Genomic DNA, 26,318 nt, shown 5'->3' with positions numbered 1-26,318 from the left:
GAAGTCCGTAGTGTCGCGACAAAAGCTGGGGGTTCTTTGTACAATGGGTTTCAAGATGCCCTCGACATAGCCGGAGAGGTTCTCGCACAGGGTTCCGTTTCCTGAAACGATGGGACGGCCGGGTGTGTTTGCCTTATGTATTTTTGGGAGGCAGTAGAGATCTCCAACGCGTGGAGTACGTGGGATGAGAGCACGGAGGGTGCTCTGAAGGTCCGGATCAAAGGTTTTGATCAGAGTGTTGAGTTGACGGGTGTGTTCTTTGGTCGGATCTGTGGGTAACTGTCTGTAGTGTTCCTCGTTGTTCAGTTGTCGGTACACTTCTTTGCAGTAATCCGTTCTGTTCAGTATGACGATGGCCCCTCCTTTGTCTGCTGGTTTGATGACAATGTTGCGCTTGGTCTTGAGAGCGTGGATGGCGTTACGTTGTGCTTGGGTGATGTTCGGTGCTGTCTTGTGAGTGCGGCTGATGAATTTGGTGTTGATGCACCTCCTGATGGCTTGGGCATACGTGTCAAGTCGAGGGCAGCGGCCTTCCGGAGGAGTCCAATTCGACTCTTTCCTCTTCGGTTGCACTGCGGGTCTCTCTGTCTGCTGTTCCGGTTCATTGGCTGTCTCATTGTGTTCGCTGTTGGCCTCTTGGGGTTTGTGGAAGAACTCCCGCAGCCTCATTCGCCTGATGAATTCGCCAGCTTCCACCCTAAACACGTAAAAGAAGCCATCCCCTACGGACAAGCCCTCCGAATACACAGGATCTGCTCGGATGAGGAGGATCGCAACAGACACCTCCAGACGCTGAAAGATGCCCTCATAAGAACAGGATATGGCGCTCGACTCATCGATCAACAGTTCCGACGCGCCACAGCGAAAAACCGCACCGACCTCCTCAGAAGACAAACACGGGACACGGTGGACAGAGTACCCTTCGTCGTCCAGTACTTCCCCGGAGCGGAGAAGCTACGGCATCTCCTCCGGAGCCTTCAACATGTCATTGATGAAGACGAACATCTCGCCAAGGCCATCCCCACACCCCCACTTCTTGCCTTCAAACAACCACGCAACCTCAAACAGACCATTGTCCGCAGCAAACTACCCAGCCTTCAGGAGAACAGTGACCACGACACCACACAACCCTGCCACAGCAACCTCTGCAAGACGTGCCGGATCATCAACACGGATGCCATCATCTCACGTGAGAACACCATCTACCAGGTACGCGGTACCTACTCTTGCAACTCGGCCAACGTTGTCTACCTGATACGCTGCAAGAAAGGATGTCCCGAGGCATGGTACATTGGGGAAACCATGCAGACGCTACGACAACGGATGAATGAACACCACTCGACAATCACCAGGCAAGACTGTTCTCTTCCTGTGGGGGAGCACTTCAGCAGTCACGGGCATTCAGCCTTGGATCTTCAGGTAAGCGTTCTCCAAGGCGGCCTTCACGACACACGACAGCGCAGAGTCACTGAGCAGAAACTGATAGCCAAGTTCCGCACACATGAGGACGGTCTAAACCGGGATGTTGGATTTATGTCACATTATCAGTAACCCCCACAGCTTGCCTCCTGGACTTGCACAATTTCACAAGCTGTACTGTCTGGAGACAATACACATCTCTTTAACCTGTGTTGAATGCTCCCTCCACCCACATTGTCTGTACATTTAAGACCTGGCTGGCTGTAGAGATTTGCATTCTAATCAGTATTCTGTAATTTGATTTCTGTGTCTGTGCCCTGTTTGAGAACAGAGACCACTCTATCTGACGAAGGAGCATTGCTCCGAAAGCTTATGGTATTTGCTACCAAATAAACCTGTTGGACTTTAACCTGGTGTTGTGAGACTTCTTACTGTCCTATAAACAGCACCAGGGCACAGGACACACACTGTACCTATAAACAGCCCAGGGCCCCCATCTTATTCCAACCTGAGCTTGTCAAAGGCAAACCTGGGGGAGTGTCGCAGCTTCTGGTAAACCCACCAACCTCGAAAATGCAAATCAAACATCTCGCCATCCTTTCTGAACTTTAATCGCTTTCTTTTTTAGTGTACAACCACAGAAACTGCAAGGCAGATAGCGAATGCTGACACACCCTCCTCTTGGCTGGTGATCAGAGGATTGCGACAAGCCGAGTTCAGAGTTCATCTGACCCCTCTTCCCCCCCTCCTCCCCCACCATCCCGCCCCCACCAGAGATGCTATTTAATCGCATTCTGACAGGTTCAATGGGAAAAGACAGAATGAGCATTGATGTCCAACAGCTCACAGGCTCATACAACACTCCAAAGCACTCGACAGACAGATGAAGGGCGTGGAATGCAGGAATCGTGGCAGCCAATCTGCGCACAGCAAGATCCCACAAATCAATAAATGACCTAAAAACGAAAGGCAAATACCTTAAAAAAAAAAACACCCAGAAGGTTCTGGGGGAAATTTTTTTAAAAACTCAGCAGGTCTGGCAGCCTCTGTGGAGAGAGAGAGAAACAGAGTGAATGTTTCAAGTTGAATATGACTGACTCTTCCTTGGAACTGAAGCGGTTCTGAAGAAGAGTCATTATTCTCTCCGCAGATGCCGCCAGGCACGTTGGGTTTTTTCTGGAACTTTCTGTTCTGATTTCAAGCGGACCCAGGAATCTGTTCTGAGTGATGTCAGATTGGTAAAGGTGCAGGAATTGGAAGACCCGCGTTGTGATGGAAGACCCCGTTGTCCTTTTGTGGGGCGGAAGGTGGGAGGGTAGGGAGTGGGGGGGGGGGGGGGGGGGGGGGAGGGTAGGGAGTGGGGGGGGGCGCGGGGAGTGAGGGGGAGGGAGGATTTAACTTAACTCCAGCAGATGTCAGCGTTTAGTCAGAAATTCCCAAGTGAAGGCGTTACTCAGTGAGCAGAAATCCCCAAACGCTTCTTTCATTCTTCACTGGACGAGAGGCTGGGTTTAATGGCTGGAATTGGGTTGGGTTTTCCAGTTGATCAGAGACTCATTAATGTCTTTTCCTCTCCCCCCTCCTCCACCACCCCCCCAACCTCCACCCCCCCCAAACCCCCCCCACCCACTCCAACTACAAATGACAAATATTAAATGCCTCGTGTTAGAATCATTGAATCCCTAAAGTGCAGAAGGAGGCCATTCGGCGCATCGAGTCTGCACCGACCACAATCCCACCCAGGCCCTATCCCCGTAACCCCATGCATTTACCCTAGCTAGTTCCCCCTGACACTAAGGGGCAATTTAGCACGGCCAATCCACCTAACCCGCACATCTTTGGAGTGTGGGAGGAAACCGAAGCACCCGGAGGAAACTCACGCAGACACGGGGAGAACAGTGACACAAGTAGTCTGACATTAACACTGCAATGAAGTTACTGTGAAAATCCCCTAGTTTCCACATTCCGGCGCCTGTTCGGGTACACAGAGAATTTAGCCAATGCACCCCAACCAGCACGTCTTCCGGACTGTGGGAGGAAACCGGAGCACCCGGAGGAAACCCACGCAGACATGGGGTGAACGTGCAAACTCCACACAGACAGTGACACCCAAGCTGGGAATCGAACACGGGTCCCTGACGCTGTGAGGCAGCAGCGCTAATCACCGTGCCACCGCGCAGTGACCGCGTTTGAACAATGTCGAATCAAAAACATCCATGTTCGAACATTTGGCCTCACTCAAATTGAGTGTTATGACACTACTGCACCCTCCTCTCCTGAGGGCATGGGACTCCCAAGATTGGTGGTTCTCTGATGCCTCATTCAAGGCAGTGAGAGTCGTCAGGCTGATCAGCCCTGGAAGGTATCACAGTTCTTCCAAATGCCCTCATCTCCTTTAAACACTTATACACACTCATACAAAGGTGAGGTTAGAAATCTTAGAAACCCTACAGCACAGAAAGAGGCCATTCGGCCCATCAAGTCTGCACCGACCACAATCCCACCCAGACCCTACCCCCATATCCCTACATATTTTACCCACTAATCCCTCTAACCTACGCATCCCAGGACACTAAGGGCAATTTTAGCATGGCCAATCAACCTAACCCGCACATCTTTGGACTGTGGGAGGATCCCGGAGCACCCGGAGGAAACCCACGCAGACACGGGGAGAATGTGCAAACTCCACACAGACAGTGACCCAAGCCAGGAATCGAACCCAGGTCCCTGGAGCTGTGAAGCAGCAGTGCTAACCACTGTGCTACCGTGCCGCCCTTAGTGTAGCACAGAATAACCGACGGATAGATGAGGGGTTAATGGCTGTACCGACATCACAAACCCAGCCATATCGAGGAAACTGCTCCAATCACATTGCACTTTAAACAAGAGGAGTCAATTTCAAAAACATCACTTCCTGCCGCTGCCACGGAAGGCTGGTTTGTCACGTAGAACCCACCTCCAAGTCCCTTTACACGACATGTAATTTAAGCTGACATTTCAGTGCAGTGCTGAGGGAGTGCCGCACTGTCAGAGGGTCAGTGCTGGGGGAGTGCCGCACTATCAGAGGGTCAGTACTGAGGGAGTGCCGCACTATCAGAGGGTCAGTGCTGGGGGAGTGCCGCACTGTCAGAGGGTCAGTACTGAGGGAGTGCCGCACTATCAGAGGGTCAGTGCTGGGGGAGTGCCGCACTGTCAGAGGGTCAGTACTGAGGGAGTGCCGCACTGTCAGAGGGTCAGTACTGAGGGAGTGCCGCACTGTCAGAGGGTCAGTGCTGGGGGAGTGCCGCACTGTCAGAGGGTCAGTGCTGGGGGAGTGCCGCACTGTCAGAGGGTCAGTGCTGAGGGAGTGCCGCACTGTCAGAGGGTCAGTGCTGGGGGAGTGCTGCACTGTCAGAGGGTCAGTACTGAGGGAGTGCCGCACTGTCAGAGGGTCAGTACTGAGGGAGTGCCGCACTGTCAGAGGGTCAGTGCTGAGGGAGTGCCGCACTGTCAGAGGGTCAGTGCTGGGGGAGTGCCGCACTGTCAGAGGGTCAGTACTGAGGGAGTGCCGCACTGTCAGAGACATTAAGCTGGGACCCAATCTGTCCTCCTTGTTGGATGCAAAAGGTCATGGAACTTGTAGAAGTGAGGGGCCTGTGAGCCAGTGCCGTGGGCCAGCCTGCCTTCCTCAATCAACATCACTAAAGCAGAATCACCGGTCTTTGATCTCTCTGTGTGATTTGCAGCCACATTTAGCGCCATAACACCTTACCACTGCCTTTTATAGCTGAGGATAGGTGCTAAAGAAATGCAGAAAATCTTTCTAGTTCGTGTTTTACACACTTAAATTTATATTCGCATCGTTCTAAAGATTTAGACGCTGAACTTCAAATATTGTCAACAATATCAAAAACTACCACTGGCTCCTTGGAGACGCTTCACAGGGGCATTATAAAACACAGTGCGACTCCGAGACACATAGAGAGATATTAGGACAGGTTTTGGCGAAGAGGCAGGTTTTAAAGAGCGTCTTAAAGGAGGGGAGAGAGATAGAGAGATGGAAAAGTTTATGGAGGGAATTCCAGAGCCTAGCGCCCAGACAACTGAAAGCATGGCCGCCAATGGTGGAGCGATTAAACTTGGAGACGCTCAAGGGTCCAGAATCAGAGGAGCACAGAGATCTCAGGGGGATATCATAGAATCCTTGCAGTTCAGGCAGAGGCCATTCGGCCCATTGAGTCGGCACCAACCACAGTCCCACCCAGGCCCTATCCCCATAACCCCATGCATTTTACCCTAGCTATGGGGCTGCAGGGGATAGGGAGAAGCAAGACAAGAGAATGATTTAACAAACGTGAGGACACAGGTTTAAGGTGCTGGGGGGTAGGTACAGGGGAGATGTTAGGGGGAAGTTTTTCACACAGAGGGTGGTGGGCGAGTGGAATCGGCTGCCATCAGTGGTGGTGGAGGCAAACTCAATAGGGTCTTTTAAGAGACTCCTGGATGAATACATGGGACTGAATAGGGTGGAGGGTTATAGGTAGGCCTAGAAGGTAGGGATGTGTTCGGCACAACTTTTTCTATGTTTCTATGTTTCTAAAGAGGGGTGGAAATTTTATAATTGAAGCATTTCTGGACTGGGGGCCAGTGATGGTCAGCGAGCACAGGAGGTGGTGGGTGAATGTTTATTTATTAGTGTCACAAGCAGGCTTACATTAACATTGCAATGAAGTTCCTGTGAAAATCCCCTAGTCACCACACTCTGGCGCCTGTTCGGGTACACTGAGGGAGAATTTAGCATGGTCAATGCATCGAACCAGTCTTTCAGACTGTGGGAGGAAACCGGAGCACCCGGAGGAAACCCACGGGGAGAACCTGCAGACTCCGCACAGACAGTGACCCGAGCCGGGAATTGAACCTGGGTCCCCTGGCGCTGTGAGGCAGCTGTGCTAACCACACTGTGCCACTGTGACTTGGTGCGGGTTAGAATGTGATCAGCAGAGTTTGGGATAGGCTCAAGTCGTTGGAAAGTGGAAGGTGTTCAGTTCACACTGCCCTGTAATCCAGGTTAGACACTAGACAATGTCATTGCATAAAGAAACAAGGCTGTCAGTTTGGTGAGAAATAACAGACCACTTTACATCTCACTCTGAGCGTGCAGACATCTGAGTTGCGGCTGCGATTGAAACCGTGCAGATTTGCAAAGCACATTCAGTCCCACGAGGGTTTTCTCTCTCACCTCTGCACGCTTTGCAATGCAACCCTCCCTTCTCCTTGCTCAGGTTACCGCATTTTACCCCACAAGACCCTGAGACAATCAGCCAGTTGACTAGTTTAACAGCATTCCCTCAGTACCAGTTGACTAGTTTAACAGCACTCCCTCAGTACCAGTTGACTAGTTTAACAGCACTCCCTCAGTACCAGTTGACTAGTTTAACAGCATTCCCTCAGTACCAGTTGACTAGTTTAACAGCACTCCCTCAGTACCAGTTGACTAGTTTAACAGCACTCCCTCAGTACCAGTTGACTAGTTTAACAGCACTCCCTCAGTACCAGTTGACTAGTTTAACAGCACTCCCTCAGTACCAGTTGACTAGTTTAACAGCACTCCCTCAGTACCAGTTGACTAGTTTAACAGCACTCCCTCAGTACCAGTTGACTAGTTTAACAGCACTCCCTCAGTACCAGTTGACTAGTTTAACAGCACTCCCTCAGTACCAGTTGACTAGTTTAACAGCACTCCCTCAGTACCAGTTGACTAGTTTAACAGCACTCCCTCAGTACCAGTTGACTAGTTTAACAGCACTCCCTCAGTACCAGTTGACTAGTTTAACAGCACTCCCTCAGTACCAGTTGACTAGTTTAACAGCACTCCCTCAGTACCAGTTGACTAGTTTAACAGCACTCCCTCAGTACCAGTTGACTAGTTTAACAGCACTCCCTCAGTACCAGTTGACTAGTTTAACAGCACTCCCTCAGTACCAGTTGACTAGTTTAACAGCACTCCCTCAGTACCAGTTGACTAGTTTGTACTAAATAGGCCCAATGGCACAGCCCATTCCTCCAAACCACGATTCTCAATCTGGGACACTGTGGGGAAAATTGAATCGAAAGAAGAAATACTCTCCCTTCCGGCTTGGGTGAGGTGGTCAGAGAGATGAGCGCTCATTGAGGTACCAGTGCCAGAGTCAGAGTCAGCAGGGAGATGCAGAGAAAATGCTTCACACGGAGCGTTGTTGCAATGGCAACATCACAGGGAGTGACAGAGGGGGAAACTGCATCTTCACTGGAAAATAGGATAAATATTTAAAACAGAGGAAAGTGCAGAAATATTAATAGAGAGCGGGGCAGTGGGATTGGTTTGGGATTAATACTGGGCCAGGAAGAGAGCGGGACAGTGGGATTAGTTTGGAATTGATACTGGGCTATGGGGAGAGCGGGCAGTAGGATTAGTTTGGGATTAATACTGGGCCAGGAAGAGAGCGGGACAGTGGGATTAGTTTGGGATTGATACTGGGCTATGGGGAGAGCGGGGCAGTGGGATTAGTTTGGGATTGATACTGGGCTATGGGGAGAGCGGGGCAGTGGGATTAGTTTGGGATTGATACAGGGCTATGGAGAGAGCGGGGCAGTGGAATTAGTTTGGGATTGATGCTGGGCTATGGGGAGAGCGGGGCAGTGGGATTAGTTTGGGATTGATACAAGTTATGGAGAGAGAGTGAGGCAGTGGGATTTGTTCGGGACTGATACAGGGCTATGGGGAGGAGCAGGGCAGTGGGATTAGTTTGGGATTGATACAGGGCTATGAGAGTGCGGGGCAGTGGGATTAGTTTGGGATTGATACAGGGCTATGGAGAGAGAGCGGGGTAGTGGGAATAGTTTGGGGATTGACACTGGGCTATGGGGAGAGAGCAGGGCAGTGGGATTAATACAGAGCTATGGGGAGAGTGTGGGGCAGTGGGATTAGTTTGCGGATTGATACAGGGCTATGGGGAGAGTGTGGGGCAGTGGGATTAGTTTGCGGATTGATACAGGGCTATGGGGAGAGTGCGGGGCAGTGGGATTAGTTTGGGATTGATACAGGGCTATGGGGAGAGTGTGGGGCAGTGGGATTAGTTTGGGGTTGACACAGGGCTATGGGGAGAATGCGGGGCAGTGGGATTAGTTTGGGGTTGACACAGGGCTATGGGGAGAATGCGGGGCAGTGGGATTAGTTTGGGTTACACAGGGCTGTGGGGAGAGAGCGGGGCAGTGGGATTAGTTTGGGGATTGATACTAGGCTATGGGGAGAGAGCGGGGTAGTGGGATTAGTTGGGGATTGATACTGGGCTATGGGGAGAGCGCGGGCCAGTGGGATTAGTTTGGGATTGATACTGGGCTATGGAGGGAGAGCGGGGCAGTGGGATTAGTTGGGGATTGATACTGGGCTATGGGGAGAGCGCGGGCCAGTGGGATTAGTTTGGGATTGATACTGGGCTATGGAGAGAGAGCGGGGCAGTGGGATTAGTTTGAGATTGATACTGAGCTATGGGGAGAGAGTGAGGTAGTGGGATTAGTTTGAGTTTGTATATTCCCCATCCCCAACACCACCCCTCTCTGACCCCTCCAGATCTGCCCAATAGCCCCCTGTGTCTGGAGCAGGTCCAAAGCTGCTCTGTGGTCTTGTTCCCCCATAACCCATCTGTCATATTTCATGGAGTTAATGACCTGTCACCTTCAATATAAAAGATCTCGCTGGTGTAAAACAGCATCAAATCCATGACCTGCGGCCATGCTGCAAATATCTGACACAACACCTGGCCAGATCATTTTTCAGATAGAAAACCAAGAACTTCTAATCGTTAAATGAAGTCCATTCGAATCTCAGGCACTCCCGGATTACTGACTGCCTATTAGATTTACCACTCGTTTTGGCTGCCCCATTCCCTTCCCTCATTGTGAGACGCACTCTGCAAATTACAACAGCAATTCACATTTATATAGCACCTTTAACAAAGGAACACATGCCAAGGACTCTCACAGAATCAGTACCAAACATAAAGGATTGACACTGACCCACATATGGAGGGAATTCTCCCACCCTGCCCGCCGGGGAGAGGGGCATGCGTCAGTCGTTGATCTTGGGCGGGGGTTTTGGGGCGAGCGAGGTTGGAAAGTCCCACCCACCGAGATTCTAAGGCAGGTGAGCAACTGCTTGATCAAAGAGGTAAGTTTTAACGAGTGTTTTAGAGGAGAAAAGAGAGACGGGGGAGACTTAGGGAGAGAATTCCAGAATTTAGTACCCCGGCAGCTGGAAGGGACGGCAGCCAATGGTGACGAGGTTACAATCCGGGAGGCCAGAATTTCAGGGGCGCAGCAATCTTTCAGGATTACTGCGTTAGAGGAAGCGACAGATGGGCAAGTGGTGAGATCATGCAGAATGATTCGAGAATTTTAGAATCGAGGAGCTGCCGACGGGGAGGCAATATAGGACAGCGAGTGAAGGGCTGAGGGGCGAATGAGTTTAGAGAGTGCCAGCGAGGTTTCAGATCAGCCGAGGTTTAGGGAGAGTGGATCATGGAGGACCAGCCCGGGGGTGGGTTGAGCATTGGCACAGGTGAATCTGGAGGTTAGATAAGTGGCAGTTCGATGGCCCTAGGTGGGCCACAGGGAGGGGAAATGTTACAGAGTGGAAGTAGGCGGGCTTGATGTTCACTCATTTACCCGAATCTGTTCTCATTCTGGTTTTTTCAAGGGAGATCCCGAGAAATGACATTTGAAAGATATTTCCAACTGAGAGTTCGGTGCGTGAGATAAAAAATTCTTTTTAAAGTTTATTTATTAGTGTCACAAGTAGGCTCACATTAACACCGCAATGAAGTCACTGTGAAAATCCCCTAGCCGCCACACTCCGGAGCCCGGGCACATCGAGGGAGAATTTAACACGGCCAATGCACGCTAACCAGCACGTCTTTCGGACTGTGGGAGGAAACCGGAGCACCCGGAGGAAACCCACGCAGACACGGGGAGAACGTGCAGACTCCGCACAGGCAGTGACCTAAGCCGGGAATCGAACCCAGGTCCCTGGGTGTTGTGAGGCAGCAGTGCTAACCCACTGTGCCGCCCATTGCGTGTTCTGGTTTCAGGCTTGTCACGAGACAGCAGGCTCGATATTTTTATGTCTTCCTGTGGATTGAACTGCAAAATAATGGGAAGGTTCTCAGGTTGCTCAGTCTGACAGGATGAGGCTTGAACAGTCGCCCCATGGGCTGTTTCCACCTTCCTCTCTGAGAGGGGTCAATGTGCGGGGAGGGAGTGAATTTTGGGATCCCACAATCCATACAATGGGGGGTTGAGGAGTCACCCACACCCACTGGACACAAGGATCCCCATGGATTTCAATCTAGAATTCCCAGTCGGAGCTCAGGTCTCCACCCGCCAGCAATGGAGTCGGATTCAGGAATGCAACATACGAAATAGGAGCAGCAGGAGGCCATTCGGCCCCTCGAGCCTGCTTTGCCACCTGATAAGATCATGGCAGTTCTGACTGTGGCCTTAACTCCACTTTCCTCTTTGCCCCCCCTTTACCCTTGATTCCCTTGTTGATCAAAAATCTTGTCTCACTCAGCCTTGAATCTATTCAATGACCGAGCCCCACTGCTCTTGGTATGGCTCCTGCTCTGCCCAAGACCGCAAGAAACTACAAAAGGTCGTGAATGCCGCCCAATCCATCACGCAAACCAGCCTCCCATCCATTGACTCTGTCCACACTTCCCGCTGCCTCGGCAAAGCAGCCAGCATAATTAAGGACCCCACACACCCCGGACATTCTCTCTTCCACCTTCTTCCTTCGGGAAAAAGATACAAAAGTCTGAGGTCACGTACCGACCGACTCAAGAACAGCTTCTTCCCTGCTGCCGTCAGACTTTTGAATAGACCTACCTCGCATTAAGCTGCTCTTTCTCTACACCCTAGCCATGACTGTAACACTACATTCTGCACTCTCTCCTTTCCTTCTCTATGAATGGTATGCTTTGTCTGTATAATGCGCAAGAAACAATACTTTCCATTGTATACTAATACATGTGACAACAATAAATCGAACCAAATCAAATCTCTGTGGAAGAGAATTCCAGACACTAATGACCCTCCGAAAAGGAGAAATTCCTCTCCATCTCCATCTTAAATAGGAGACCCCTTATTCCGAAACTGTGGCCTCCAGCTCCACATTTCCCCACAAGTGGAAACATCCTCTCAGCCTCTACCCCATCAAACCCCCTCAGAATCTTATATATTTCAATAAGATCACGTCTCATCCTGCTAAACTCTGATCAGTTTGGGCCTAACCTCATAAGACAACCCCTTCATCCCAGGAATCGTTCTGGTTAACCTTTTCCGAATGGCTATACGCATGGACACATCCACCTCTGCTTTGGGATGGGCAGGGTGGACATTCTGCATTGGCCTCAGTGCCTGTGGACTGGATGAGATCACAGAATCCCTACAGAGCAGAAAGAGACCATTCAGCCCATCAAGTCTGCACCGACAACAATCCCACCCAGGCCCTATCCCCGTAACCCTGCGTATTTACCCTGCTAATCCCCTTGACACTAAAGGGCAATTTAGCGTGGCCAATCCCCCTAACCCGCACATCTATGGAGTGTGGGAGGAAACTGGAGCACCCGGAGGAAATTCACGCTGACACGCGGAGAACGTGCGTACAGACAGACAACGACCCGATTTGGGAATCGAACCCGGGTCCCTGGCGCTCTGAGGCAGCAGTGCTAACCACTGCGCCACCGTGTCGACCAGGCTGGGATACATTGGTGGGAATGCCATTCCTGACGTTCGTGAATCCTGCTAGGATATTCCGGGTTTGGGATTGGGAAAAGCTGTGATGCCCGTAAAGGTCGAACTGGCTCGCGTTTCTAACCCCAACGGGATTCGGGGGTCTTTTTGTGGCTGTGGGGTGACATCGGGCGTAAATAGTGCAAAGAAAAGACAGTTTTAAAAACGTCACAGCTTGAATACGCTCAAACGAAAGCAGCGACTGTAAAATAGGGCATGAATTATTCACGGATGTGAAACATAGTCCGGGTTTCGCTGTATGAATTGTTGGTTTCGCAATACTGAGCTAGTTAGTGAAGGGAGTTTGGTATAAGTTCAATATCTGATTAACTAGCTCTGCTGTCCTGCTTCTGTCTTTCTAACAAGGGCAGTGTGGCTTACACGACCAGTCGGTAAAATAACAGCTCTCTGATTCGCTGTTGCCAATTCCTAAATGCTAAAATTAAACAGGAACACATTTCCTTCTTTGTACCAAGCCTGCAAAATCACCAGGCATTCCCCTCGCTGTACGAGTGTGGTTACTGTACAGAAATGGATCGTTCAGTTCAAGGGGGTAAATGCGGGTGTACATGTAGCTCCTCCGAATTATTCTGTCTCACCCGATTAACATACAAGAACCAGGAGCAGGAGTAGGCCATTCAGCCCTTCGAGCCTGCTCCACCATTCAATACTGTAATGACTTGAATCAGGCCATTGAAGTTGGCCTACTGGAATACGAGCTCCCTGATTAAGGGGCCAACTGATGGGCCAATCAGGGAGACTTTACTTTGTATATAACCGGGAGTGTCAGTTCGTCTGGTACTCCCAAAGACGGACAGCTGACTGATAGCACTCTGTCAACTGCTAGAATCATAGAATCCCTACAGTGCAGAAGGAGGCCATTCTGCGTCCAAAGATGTGCGGGTTAGGTTGATTGGCTATGCTAAAAAATTGCCCCTTAGTGTCCTGAGATGCATAGGTTAGAGGGACTAGTGGGTAAAATATGTAGGGATATGGGGGTAGGGCCTGGGTGGGATTGTGGTCGGTGCAGACTCGATGGGCCGAATGGCCTCTTTCTGTGCTGTATGGTTTCTATGGTTTCATTCGGCCCATCGAGCCTGCACCGACCACAATCCCACCCAGGCTTTATTCCTGTAATCCCACATGTTTACCCTGCTAGTCCCGCTGACACTAAGGGGCAATTTAGCATGGCCAATCAACCTAACCCGCACATCTTTGGACTGTGGGAGGAAACCGGAGCACCTGGAGGAAACCCACGCAGACACGGGGAGAACGTGCAAACCGACAGTGACCCGAGGCAGGAATCGAACCCGGGTCCCTGGCACTGTGAGGCAGCAGTGCTAACCACTGTGCCACCGTGCCACTGTTGGAATTGTAAATAAAGAGATTCTGGTGAAGGGACTTCTTCCTCCGTGAACTTATTACAGCTACCATCATGGCTGATCTCACCTTGGCTCAATTCCACTTTACAAACTCCACAGGCAGCTTCTTCCCAGCTGCCATCAGACTTTTGAATGGACCTCCCTCACATTAAGTTGATCTTTCTCTACACCCTAGCTATGACTGTAACACCAGATTCTGCACTCTCTCCTTTCCTTCTCTATGAACGGTATGCTTTGTCTGTGTAGCGCGCAAGAAACAATACTTTTCACTATATGCTAATACGTGTGACAATAATAAATTAGATCAAACTTTCCTGCCAGTTCTCCGTAACCCTTCAACCCGTTACTAATTAAAAATATAATATTTTTTTAATGATCATTTGGGTTGATTGTGACTTTCTTATATTTATGGAGCCTTCATTTTGGATTTCCCTGCAAGGCTGCTTAGAATGACTTCTCAGTTAGTGTACAATAATTGAGCAACATGTCTTTAATATCTCTGAGAACAATCTCAGTGTTGCAATTAAGCAACCATAGAAATAGGGTGTACAAACTGAAGGTTGTTAACAGAGGTTGGGTTGTAAAGTTCTTCTCAACAGCAAGAAATCCAATAGATTTTCCTTGTTTAGTCACTGAGTAACTAAACCTAATAATCTGACTTACTAAAAGCACAGCATTCACGGAGACACCAGTGAAAATGCTATTGAAAAAATGATTAATTAATAACCTAATAGAGGTGTATAAGATGTTGAGAGGCATGGATCGGGTGGACTCTCAGAGGCTTTTTCCCAGGGTGGAAATGTCTGCTATGAGAGGACACAGGTTTAGGGTGCTGGGGGGTAGGTACAGGGGAGATGTTAGGGGTAAGTTTTTCACACAGAGGGTGGTGGGCGAGTGGAATCGGCTGCCGTCAGTGGTGGTGGAGGCGAACTCAATCGGGTCTTTTAAGAGACTCCTGGATGAGTACATGGAGTGTAATAGGATGGAGGGTTATAGGTCGGTCTAGAAGGTAGGGATGTGTTCGGCACAACTTGTGGGCCGAAGGGCCTGTTTATGCTGTAGTTTTTCTATGTTTCTAATAACCTTGTTGTAAAAAGACCCCCAGGAATAGTGATCATATCATTATTATATTGAGTTTGAGAGTGATGTAGTTAAGTCCAAGATCTGAACAAAGCAGATTAGGTGCGTCACAGTGATTAGCACTGCTACATCACAGCAGGGACCCGGGTTCGATTCCCGGCTTGGGTCACTGTCTGTGTTGGATCTGCATGTTCTCCCCGTGTCTGCGTGGGTTTCCTCCGGGTGCTCCGGTTTCCTCCCACAGTCCAAAAGACGTGCAGATAAGGTTCCTTGGCCATGCTAAATTGACCCTTAGTGTCCCAAGATATGTAGTTTAGGTGGATGAGCGGGGTAAATACATGAGGTCTGGATAAGATGCTCTGTCAGTGAGCCTGTGCAGACGCTATACTACTGGGGTGGCAATAGTATAGGAACACGGGGAGAACGTGCAGATTCCCCACAGTCAGTCACCCGAGGCTGGAATGGAACCCAGGTCCCTGGCACCATGAGGCAACAGAGCGAACCACTGTGCCGCCCATGAAATGTATTGAAAGGGAAATTGGAATTGACAAACCCCTATTTGAATTTTTGAGATTATATCTGGCAACATAATTAAGGCGAAACCAGTGGATACATTTGCATTTTCAAAACACATTCAATAAAGTGACACACAAGGGATTATTACACAAAAGGTCTTAGAATTGGGGGATAATATATTAGCGTGGACAGAGAATTGGCTAATGGACAGAAAACAGAGCGTAGGAATAAATGAAATTACAGCACAACACTGCAAACGCTGGAAATCTGAAATAAAAACAGAAAATGCTCAGCAGGTCAGTTAACACCGTGGCACAGTGGTTAGCGCTGCTGCCTCTCAGCGCCAGGAACCCGAGTTCGATTCCGGCCTTGGGTGATTGTATGGAGTTTGCATGTTCTCCCCGTGTCTGTGTGGTTTCGTCCGGGTGCTCCGGTTTCCTCCCACACTCCAAAGATGTGCAGGTTAGGTGGATTGGCCATGCTAAATTGCCCCTTAGTGTCCAAAGATGTACAGGTTAGGTGGATTGGCCATGCTAAATTACCCCTTAGTGTCCAAAGATGTGTAGGTTAGGTGGATTGGTCATATTAAATTGCCCCTTAGTGTCCAACAATGTGCAGGTTAGATGGATTAGCCATGGTAAATGAGTGGAGTTACGGGGATAGGGGGGAGAAAAGGACTTGGGGCAAGGGTCTGTCAGAGAATCGGTGCAGACCTAATGGGCCAAATGGCCTCCTTCTGCACTGTAGGGATACTATGGTTATTTATGATATAACATCTGTGTGTGTGAGAGAGAGAGAGAGTTAATGTGTCGAGTTTGCAAGACTCTTCCTCAGTCTGGGAACACATGGGTAATTATCAGGGTTTGTAGGCTGTAACCAATGGAATATAACAAGGATCGGTACTTCAGCCGTGGCTATTTACATCAATGGCTTACGTGAGGGGTGATAATAACGTATCCAAGTTTGCTGACAATACAAAGTTAGGTGGGAAAGTAAGCTGTGAGGAGGATACAAAGAGGCTGCAAAGGGGTATGGCAGATATAATGTGAGGAAGTGTGAAGTTATCCACTTAGGAAGAAAAAAACAAAATAGTAAAATACTCTAAAAGCATGATAATAAGTTATCTACAAAGTTTACTACAAAGGGATTGGAGTATCAGAGTGCAGAAGTCTTACTCCAGTTGTACAGGGACTTTGTGAGACGTGCACCTGGAGAACTGTGTAAGCTTTTGACTCATTTTTTGTTTTGAACATTAAATGAGGCCCCATCTGCCTGCTCGGGCTGACGTAAAGAATGCCGTGGACTATTTCGGAGAAGGGCAGGTGAGTTATCCCCAATGTCATGGACAATATTTAGCCCTCAATCAACATCACAGAAACAGATTATCTGGGACATTATCCCATTGCCGTTTGTGGGATCTTGCTGTGCGCAAATTGGCTGCCACGCGTCCTACATTAAAACAGTGACGACACCTCAAATTCACCTCACTGGCTGCAAAACGCTTCAAGACTTCCGATGGTAGTGAAAGGCGCTACCTAAATGCAAGTTTTTCTTGCTTTCTTTCTTCCCTTATGAGCCTTGTAGGCTGAACAGAGGTTCACTACACTGATTCCTGGGATGAGGCTGTCCTATGGGGAGAAACTGAATAGCATGGAACAATATGGGCAGCTCGGTGGCACAGTGGTTAACACTGCTGTCTCACAGCTCCAGGGACCCGGGCTCAATCCAGGCCTCGGGTCACTGTCTGTGTAGAGTTTGCACGTTTTCCCTGTGTCTGCGTGGGTTTCCTCCGGGTGCTGCGGTTTCCTCCCACAGTCCAAAGATGCGCAGGTTAGGTGGATTGGCCGCGCTAAATGTGTGGGGTTACAGGGATAGGGTGTTGGAGAGGGCCTGGGTAAGATGCTCTGTCAGAGAGTAGGTGCAGACTTCATAAAATCATAGAATCCTACAGGGCAGGAGGCCATTCAGCCCATCGAGTCTGCACCGAATACAATCCCAGGCCCTATCCCCATAACCCCTTGGATTTACCCTAGCTAGCCCCCCTGACACTAAGGGGCAATTTAACACGGCCAATCCATCTAACCCGCACATCTTTGGAGTGTGGGAGGAAACCGGTGCACCCGGAGGAAACCCACGCAGACACGGGGAGAACATGCAAACTCAACACAGACAGTGACCCTTCATGGGCCAAGAAGCCTCTTCTGCACTGTGGGGATTCTATGGATATTCCCTGAAGTTCAGCAGAATAGGAAGTGATCACTGAAATATCTGTGGGGCGAGACGGGGAAGATGCTGGGAAGAAGGTCTAGGTTTACAGTAATGGACTGGCAATTTAGGATTGAGACAAGGAGAAAGGCTTGTGGGCCTTTGGAACTCTCTAGCCCAGAGAGTGATGGATGCTCACTCATTGATTTGATTTGATTAATTATTGTCACATGAATTAACATACAGTGAAAAGTATTGTTTCTTGCGCGCTGTACAGACAAAGCATACCGTTCATAGAGAAGGAAAGGAGAGAGTGCAGAATGTAGTGTTACAGTCATAGCTAGGGTGTAGAGAAAGATCGACTGAATGCGAGGTAGGTCCATTCAAAAGTCTGACAGCAGCAGGGAAGAAGCTGTTCTTGAGTCGGTTGCGACGTGACCTCAGACTTTTGTATCCTTTTCCCGACAGAAGAAGGCGGAAGAGAGAATATCCGGGGTGCGTGGGGTCCTTAATTATGCTGGCTGCTTTGCCGAGGCAGCGGGAAGTGTAGACAGAGTCAATGGATGGGAGGCTGATGAATGTATACGAGGCAGAGAGCGATGGGTTTTTGAGTAGCGATGAATCAAGGGGCAAGTGGATAATGCGGTAAGGTGGAGTTAAAGTTGCAGATCAACCGTCATGGTATTGAGTGGTGGAGGAGGGTTTGAAGGGTTAACTCGCCTTCTCCTCTGGTGTCTTATGTTAACAGAGGTAAACACATTTCAAAGTACGAGTGACAATCAGTACCAAGACAAGGCTGGTGCCACAGAGGAAACCTCTAAATCTGCTCTCCCAGTCTTATACTGCGTGGCTTGGATAAGCAAAAAAAGGAATATCTTAAAGAAAGTCCACCCAAATGGGTCAATCCAAGCATTTACAAAAATAAGTGCACATACGCTAAGTGTTTAAGTGGAACAGCACTGACGGGAAATGGCAGAAAAATAAGCAGCAGCACAGTGGTTAGCAGTGCTGACTCACAGCGCCAGGGACCCAGGTTCGATTCCGGCCTTGGGTCACTGACTGTGTGGAGTTTGCACATTCACCCCGTGTCTGCGTGGGTTTCCTCTGGGTGCTCCGGTTTCCTCCCACAGTCCGAAGATGTGTAGGTTGTCTTCTAAGCCTTGGGAACTGTCCTAGAATCAAGGGAACTCTGGAAGATCTGAACCAAGGCATCACTATCTCTGTAGCAGCCCCTTTTAAAACCCTAAGATCTAGGGATTTGTCAACTTTAAGCCCCAAAATTTCTCCAATATATTTTCTTTACTGATGATCATATCGCTAAATTCCACATTTCCATCAGGTCCTCGGTTCTCCACTATGGAAGTTGTGTCTTCGAGCATGAAGACAGATGCTAAATATTTATTTAACATCACTGCCATTTCTTTGAGGGCGGCACGGTGGCACAGTAGTTAGCACTGCTGCCTCACAGCGCCAGGAACCCGGGTTCAAATCCCGATTCGGGTCACTGTCTGTGTGGAGTTTACACGTTCTCCCCGTGTCTGCGTGGGTTTCCTCCGGGTGCTCCGGTTTCCTCCCACACTCCAAAGATGTGCAGGTTGGGTTGATTGGCCATGCTAAATTGCCCCTTAGTGTCAGGGGGATTAGCAAGGTAAATACGTGGGGTTCTGGGGATAGGGCCTGGGTGGGATTGTTGTGCAAGCTCGGTGGGCCGAATGGCCTCCTTCTGCACTGTGGGGATTCAATGAAAGAAGACAACTCAAAACAGCCCAGAACGCAGGCGGATAAGTAGAAGCAGGTAGTTACAAAACGTGACGCTGTCCTGCCATAACTTAATCCGTATCTTAATCATTTACACGTGAGGAAAACTGGCCAATGTGCATGTTGGTGAATTTAGCTACAATCACTGAGATAGGGAATCCCAAAGTGGATTCCGGACGCTGGAATCCATGAGTAAAGGGCTGGGAAAAGGATAAGTATTTGCCAAGATGCTGGGAGAAATCTCTAACCTTCCAAATAATGTAGATTTTAACAGTTTATTTTTGTGCATTTTGAGTCTACTTCTTTCATCCTTGCAGTGGCTCAGTGGGTAGAATGCTGACCTCTGGATTAGAAGGTAGTCAGTACAAATCCCACTCCAACACTTGAGTCAATCATCCAAGCCGACATTCCCAGTGCAATACTGAGCACTGTCAGAGGGTCAGTACTGAGGGAGTGCCGCACTGTCAGAGGGTCAGTACTGAGGGAGTGCCGCACTGTCAGAGGGTCAGTACTGAGGCTGTGCCGCACTGTCAGAGGGTCAGTGCTGAGGGAGTGCCGCACTGTCAGAGGGTCAGTACTGAGGGAGTGCCGCACTGTCAGAGGGTCAGTACTGAGGCAGTGCCGCACTGTCAGAGGGTCAGTGCTGAGGGAGTGCCGCACTGTCAGAGGGTCAGTACTGAGGGAGTGCCGCACTGTCAGAGGGTCAGTACTGAGGCTGTGCCGCACTGTCAGAGGGTCAGTACTGAGGCTGTGCCGCACTGTCAGAGGGTCAGTGCTGAGGGAGTGCCGCACTGTCAGAGGGTCAGTACTGAGGGAGTGCCGCACTGTCAGAGGGTCAGTACTGAGGCAGTGCTGCACTGTCAGAGGGTCAGTGTTGAGGGAGTGCCGCACTGTCAGAGGGAGTGTTGCACTGCCACTCACCTGATGAAGGAGCAGCGCTCCGAAAGCTCGTGATTCCAAATAAACCTGTCGGACTTTAACCTGGTGTTGTGAGACTTCTTGCATAGAAAAGCAGAGGGTGGTCTGTCTGGTTACTGAGGCCAATTTCCTGCCCTAATTAACATCACTACGAGCAGGTGAACTGGTCTTCCAATCATTGTGTTTAACTGAGGGAATGAAACATACGGTGACCGTTTGGCGATTCAGCTCCAGGAGAAATGATAAAAATCACACAATTGGACATTTGTTTCAGTGGTGTTAATGAAACAATAATAAAGATGATTAGTGCAGTCCCAAGTTGCTGCCAGTCTGCTGTGGTCTAACCACACTACTTCCCGCTCTCAGACACCGACAGCCTTCCTGAAACTGCACATCTAAGTGGCGTTTTCAGCAAAATGTGCTGTAGTTTGGAAGCCACAGAGAAAATTCCCAAGAGAACCGAGATGGCAGAGGGTGTGGGCCTCAGTGTAACATCTCACCCAGAAGACAGCACCTCTGACAGTGCGGCACTCCCTCAGTACTGACCCTCTGACAGTGCGGCACTCCCTCAGTACTGAACCTCTGACAGTGCGGCACTCCCTCAGTACTGACCCTCTGACAGTGCGGCACTCCCTCAGTACTGACCCTCTGACAGTGCGGCACTCCCTCAGTACTGACCCTCTGACAGTGCGGCACTCCCTCAGTACTGACCCTCTGACAGTGCGGCACTCCCTCAGTACTGACCCTCTGACAGTGCGGCACTCCCTCAGTACTGAACCTCTGACAGTGCGGCACTCCCTCAGTACTGACCCTCTGACAGTGCGGCACTCCCTCAGTACTGACCCTCTGACAGTGCGGCACTCCCTCAGTACTGACCCTCTGACAGTGCGGCACTCTCTCAGTGCTGACCCTCTGACAGTGCGGCACTCCCTCAGTACTGACCCTCTGACAGTGCGGCACTCCCTCAGCACTGACCCTCTGACAGTGCGGCACTCCCTCAGCACTGACCCTCTGACAGTGCGGCACTCCCTCAGTGCTGACCCTCTGACAGTGCGGCACTCTCTCAGTGCTGACCCTCTGACAGTGCGGCACTCCCTCAGCACTGACCCTCTGACAGTGCGGCACTCCCTCAGCACTGACCCTCTGACAGTGCGGCACTCCCTCAATACTTCCCAAGAATGTCAGCCTGAGATTTCTGTTCTCAAGCGTCTGGAGTGGGATTTGAACCCACCACCTTCTGACTCCGAGGTAAGGGGGCCACTCACTGAGCCAGCGCTGGGGGAAGAAGTGTTATTAAATGCCTGCTCCGCATCTCAGTCGGGGTCCCGTGCCCCGTTATTATTCTGTCCCTGTGTAACTCTGACTGGTTAAATTTTATTTTTAACCATGAGCCCCTCTGCATCTTTTAAATGACAGGAAAAGAAATGTAAATAAATGGAAGACATTTCCACTCTGCACTTTCTTAAACTATCGATGATCTGCTTGCCAAACCAGACTGCAAATCTCCCAACTTCAACATCCTTCTCCAAGTGACTGTCTGAGAAATTCAAGCACTGGTGCTAATTTGTAAGCTGGCCTGCACTCTGATTTCATGTGACCCTGATTAAGGTCTGTTCAACTTCCTGAATCGGCTTTGAGCTTTAAGTAAATGGTGCAGTTTTGTCAGTGGAACATACCATTTACCATTGAAAGTATTGCAATCACTTCTATTTTAAAATGGCTGTAATTTCTTCCCTGCTCCGACAGCCTCCTTGGAGGAATGTTGCTGTCCTGTGCTCGGCTCCAATGAAGATAACCAGATTGGGTCTCTAATCTGCAGCTTTGACGCACTGGCTGTTGCCGTCTCTCGAACGCCCCCCTCCCCTCCCCTCCCCCTGGATCGCTAAGCCAGTGTCGAGGCTCACAATGGGTCTCCTATGTCCTCTTGCTTCATGTCTCCGAAGCCTCCAGACTTGTCCATTCCAATGGAAAGCCTCCCTGGAAACTTCAAACTCATCAGCCTCAATTTTGAAATTCTCATCCTTATTTTCAAATCCCTCCAAAGCCTTGTCCCTCCTTCTCTGAAATCTCCTGCAACCCTCCGAGAACTCTGCACCCTTCTCGATCATCGTCTATTTTAACCGTTGGTGTCCGTGGCTTCAGCTGCCTGGGTCCTAAACTCTGGAACTGTCTCCCCGAAAGTTCTCTGCCTTGAAGACACTCCTTAAAGCCTAAAGCCTGTTTGATGCCGATTTTTGTCACTTATCCCAATATTTCCTTCTGTGGCTTGGTGTCAAATTTGTGCCTGCCGTAAGGTGATGTTCACTGTATCAAATACAAGTTGTTCGGTAATTCGTCCTTAACTGAAGGCTTTAGGGATTTCGGATTAGCAATTGGGTGAAACAGCCTGAGTTTTAAACTGAGAACTTGCAGCTTTTCAGTTTCTGCCTTTCCAGCAGCCCCTTCCCCCTGCACCCCATTCCCCTGCACACTTTCCCCTGTACCCCCTCCCCCTGCACCCCTTCAACCCCTTCCGCTGCACCCCCTCCCCTTGTAACCCCTTCCCTTCACCTCCTCCCCTTGTATCGCCTCCCCCATACCCTCTTCCCCTGCAACCCCTTCCCCTGCACTACCTCCCCCACTCCCTCTTCCCTGTATGGGCGGCACGGTAGCACAGTGGTTAGCACTGCTGCTTCACAGCTCCAGGGACCTGGGTTCGATTCCCGGCTTAGGTCACTGTCTGTTTGGAGTTTGCACATTCTCCTCGTGTCTGCGTGGGTTTCCTCCGGGTGCTCCGGTTTCCTCCCACACTCCAAAGATGTGCGGGTTAGGTTGATTGGCAATGCTTAAATTGCCCCTTAGTGTCCTGAGATGTGTAGGTTAGAGGGATTAGTGGGTAAAATATGTAGGGATATGGGGGTAGGGCCTAGGTGGGATTGTGGTTGGTGCAGACGCGATGGGCCGAATGGCTCTTTCTGTACTGTAAGGGTTCTATGATTTCTATGTACCCCTTTCCCCCCTCCCCCTGCTCCCCCTCCCCCTGATCCCCTTTCCCTTCTACCCCGTCCCTGCACCCGGTTCCCCTGTACCCGCTCCCCACTAAATTCCGGTGACATTCCAGATGAGCTCTAGATTTGTAAAAACAAATCATGGCTTCAAGAATGATCCTTGGAATTCTTCACGGCTGAATGACCTCCTCCAAATTATCTTGACTGTAACGGCAGCGTTGCCATTGGAGTGATACGGAGAACCCGAACATGCCGGGGTTCTGCTGCTCCGAACGCTGCACCTCCCTCTTGGTGATTAGGCTTAGTCCACAAAGCACCTTTGGCATCTCTCTCTGTTCGAGAGGTATTAGATATACCTGAGGGTCACCACTTTGCAAGCGTGCGGCCAGGCGAGGAGGCAAGGCTCCAATAACTACTGGTATGTGGATTGAATCAAAGCTGTAGGTTGCACTGTGCGCCACACTCTATCCAACTGAGCTATAACCAACACCCTGTCTGTGGACATTGCAGAGAAAGATGTAAATGCCTGAATCTGGCACAAAGGCTGCTGCCTGGGGTAGTTCCATTGCCAAACTGTGTGTAGCCATGACATCCCGGCTCCAATCCCTGTCCAATGCCCACCCAGGGCTCCTGCTCCAGATCACCGTCGGGTGATGATAGCTGAAAGCTCCGTCTGTGGGTAAGGGCATGATCGAGCCTGGCCACGATGGCCTCCACAATCAAGCAGCCGACCGGCTGGCTGGCCTCACTGTCCAGACGCTGCAATGTGGAACAGGCAAGGACAGGACAGAAAGGAACCAAGAAGGCCTGCAGGGAGGGGATTAAACATGAGGTTTGGCTGCGGGAGCGGGGGGGGGGGGCGGAGAACAGGAAAACAATCCTCTTTAAATCAGAACTGTTGCTCTTGGGAAACTCACAAATGCACCCTTCTGGAAACTACAGTGAAGTTGGACATCATTTTGCAAACTGGGCAAAGTTTCACCTGTAATTAAAACCATTAAAAGAAAGAAGAATGACATTTTTTGCCTGATCCAATGGTTTCAAACATAAGTCATGCATCTTTGAATATTAGTGGGCAATGTGTAAGACAGGGAGCCCTGATCAGAGGAGGAGGGAGAGCAAGAGGGAGAGCAGGAGGGGGAGAGAGAGAGGGAGGGAGAGGGAGAGAGGAGAGAGATGTAGCCTGATTCTCTCCCCCTCCCCCATCTGCTCTGAAAAATGCCTCCCACAACCCGCCACTGGGAGCACAACATTTACCATAAAGTTTATTTATTCGTTACAAGTAAGGCTTACATTAACATTGCAATGAAGTTACTGTGAAAATCCCCTAGTCGCCACACTCTGGCGGCTGTTCGGGTCAATGCACCCTAACCAGCACGTCTTTTAGACTGTGGGAGGAAACCGGAGCACCCGGAGGAAAACCCATGCAGACACGAAGAGAACGTGAATACTCCGCACGGTCAGTAACCCAAGCGGGGAATCGAACCCGGGTCCCTGGCGCTGTGAGGCAGCAGTGCCACCGTGCCACCCTCAGTCACTTATCCTACAGTCACTTACGGCGGCGGCACGGTGGCAAGCCCTGCTGCTTCACAGCGCCAGGGACCCGGGTTCGATTCCGGCCTTGGGTCACTGTGCGGAATTTGCACTTTCTCCCCGTGTCTGCGTGGGTTTCCTCCGGGTGCTCCGGCTTCCTCCCACAGTCCGAAAGACTGTGCTGGTTAGGGTGTGTTGGGCCGTGCTAAATTCTCTCTCAGTGTACCCGAACAGGCGCCGGAGTGTGGCGACTGGGGGATTTTCACAGTAACTTCATTGCAGTGTTAATGTAAGCCGACTTGTGACACTAATAAATAAACTTTAAAACTATGTAGAAAGGGACAGTGACACCAGAGAACCTGGTGTCGATGATCAACAGTGGGGGGAATAATTTGCTAAGATTATTTTGTTATTTATAAACCATATATTATTGTCTGCATCACTTTGACAAACTCCTACTAATGATCAACATTGTCATTTTAATTGGCAATTATCACAAAGAGTCAGAGGGAGACAGCAGAACAACTAAACGTAAGAAGGTCCCCGATAAAAACAAAATGTTGCGGATGCTGGAATCTGAAATAAAAACAGAAAAATGCTGGGAAATCTCAGCAGGTCTGACAGCGTCTGTCGGGAGAGAGAATCGAGCCAACGTTTCAAGTCTAGATGACCCTTTGTCTAAGATCGTAAGAGCTCTTTGCTCTTAACTCTGACAAAGGGTCATCTAGACCCGAAACGTTGGCTCTATTCTCTCTCCCGACAGACGCTGTCAGACCTGCTGAGATTTCCCAGCATTTTTCTGTTTTTGTATAAGGAGGTCCCCCCCACTCCTGGGAAACGTTTGTGCCTCCCCAGCTCACCTCGAGGGTCAGAGATCAGCCAGGCTGGGAGCCCAAAGGACACCAGCAGCCTCTCCGACCTTCCTCAAGTGGCCAAACTCGAGAGAGATATTGGGTCGTCCTTCTGCCCTCTCATGATACCCACTCATTCGGGGGGGTTTCAGTGCCCAGACGTGAGAAATAGGCCAATTTAAATTGTTGTCCTCGATAACCCTAGTGGGTGGGGCAGGGTGGGGTCTTGTGGGTCTGGTGTAGAGCCCCCAAATCTAACACCAGAAAATGGAGATGGGGTTGACATGGTTGGTACCTTGGATCTAAGCTAATTTTATTCATCAGTGTCACAAGAAGGCTTACATTAACGCCGCAATGAAGTTATCATGAGAATGTCGGTGCCAATATCGATGACTAATCTTTCAGTTCAAAGATCCTTAACTCTTGTTCTCTTTTCTTTGTCCTCTCTTTTTAAAAATAAATTATTTGTCCCTCACCACAGGGTATTTGTCTGGAACGTTCCGGTCCTGGCTGATGGCCGGTGACAGGGTGAATGAACAGGGTTGCGAGTGGGGCTGACAGGGTTGCCCCAGTTCTGTACTCAGGTCTCGGTGTCTTTCTGCAACCACACCCCCCACCCGGCAACCCCCCTCACCCCCTCCACCGGCATCCAGTTCAATTTCTCAGAGCGCTTGTACAGCTCTGTGACCTCGCACAGGATGTCAGAGAGACCGCTCGCGAGTAAAGACAAACGGTCGCCGTACCTTAAGGATGTCGTCTTTCTTGAAGCTCAGTTCGTCTTCTCCCGCCCCGTGGAACTCGTACTTGGCCACGGCCTCCATTCCCTCGCAGCCGCCTCACTGCTCAGAAACTGACCCAAAGGC

The 26,318-nt window shown here is 50.1% G+C and overlaps 1 protein-coding gene across 1 annotated transcript in view; it reads right to left on the bottom strand.

Annotated features, from left to right (window-relative positions):
• Window positions 1–26,318, bottom strand: part of LOC144488570 (GRB2-related adapter protein 2-like) — a 57,739-nt gene extending 31,421 nt beyond the window's left edge. Inside the window, exon 1 of the mRNA XM_078206632.1 lies at window positions 26,199–26,318. Coding sequence (XP_078062758.1) covers window positions 26,199–26,276 — 78 coding nt within the window. The 5' untranslated portion in view covers window positions 26,277–26,318. The remainder of the gene's footprint in view (window positions 1–26,198) is intronic.

The sequence above is a fragment of the Mustelus asterias genome, unplaced genomic scaffold, assembly GCF_964213995.1.
Source record: "Mustelus asterias unplaced genomic scaffold, sMusAst1.hap1.1 HAP1_SCAFFOLD_1670, whole genome shotgun sequence".
Classification (NCBI taxonomy): domain Eukaryota; kingdom Metazoa; phylum Chordata; class Chondrichthyes; order Carcharhiniformes; family Triakidae; genus Mustelus; species Mustelus asterias.
This window is presented reverse-complemented; position numbering and strand designations above follow the sequence as displayed.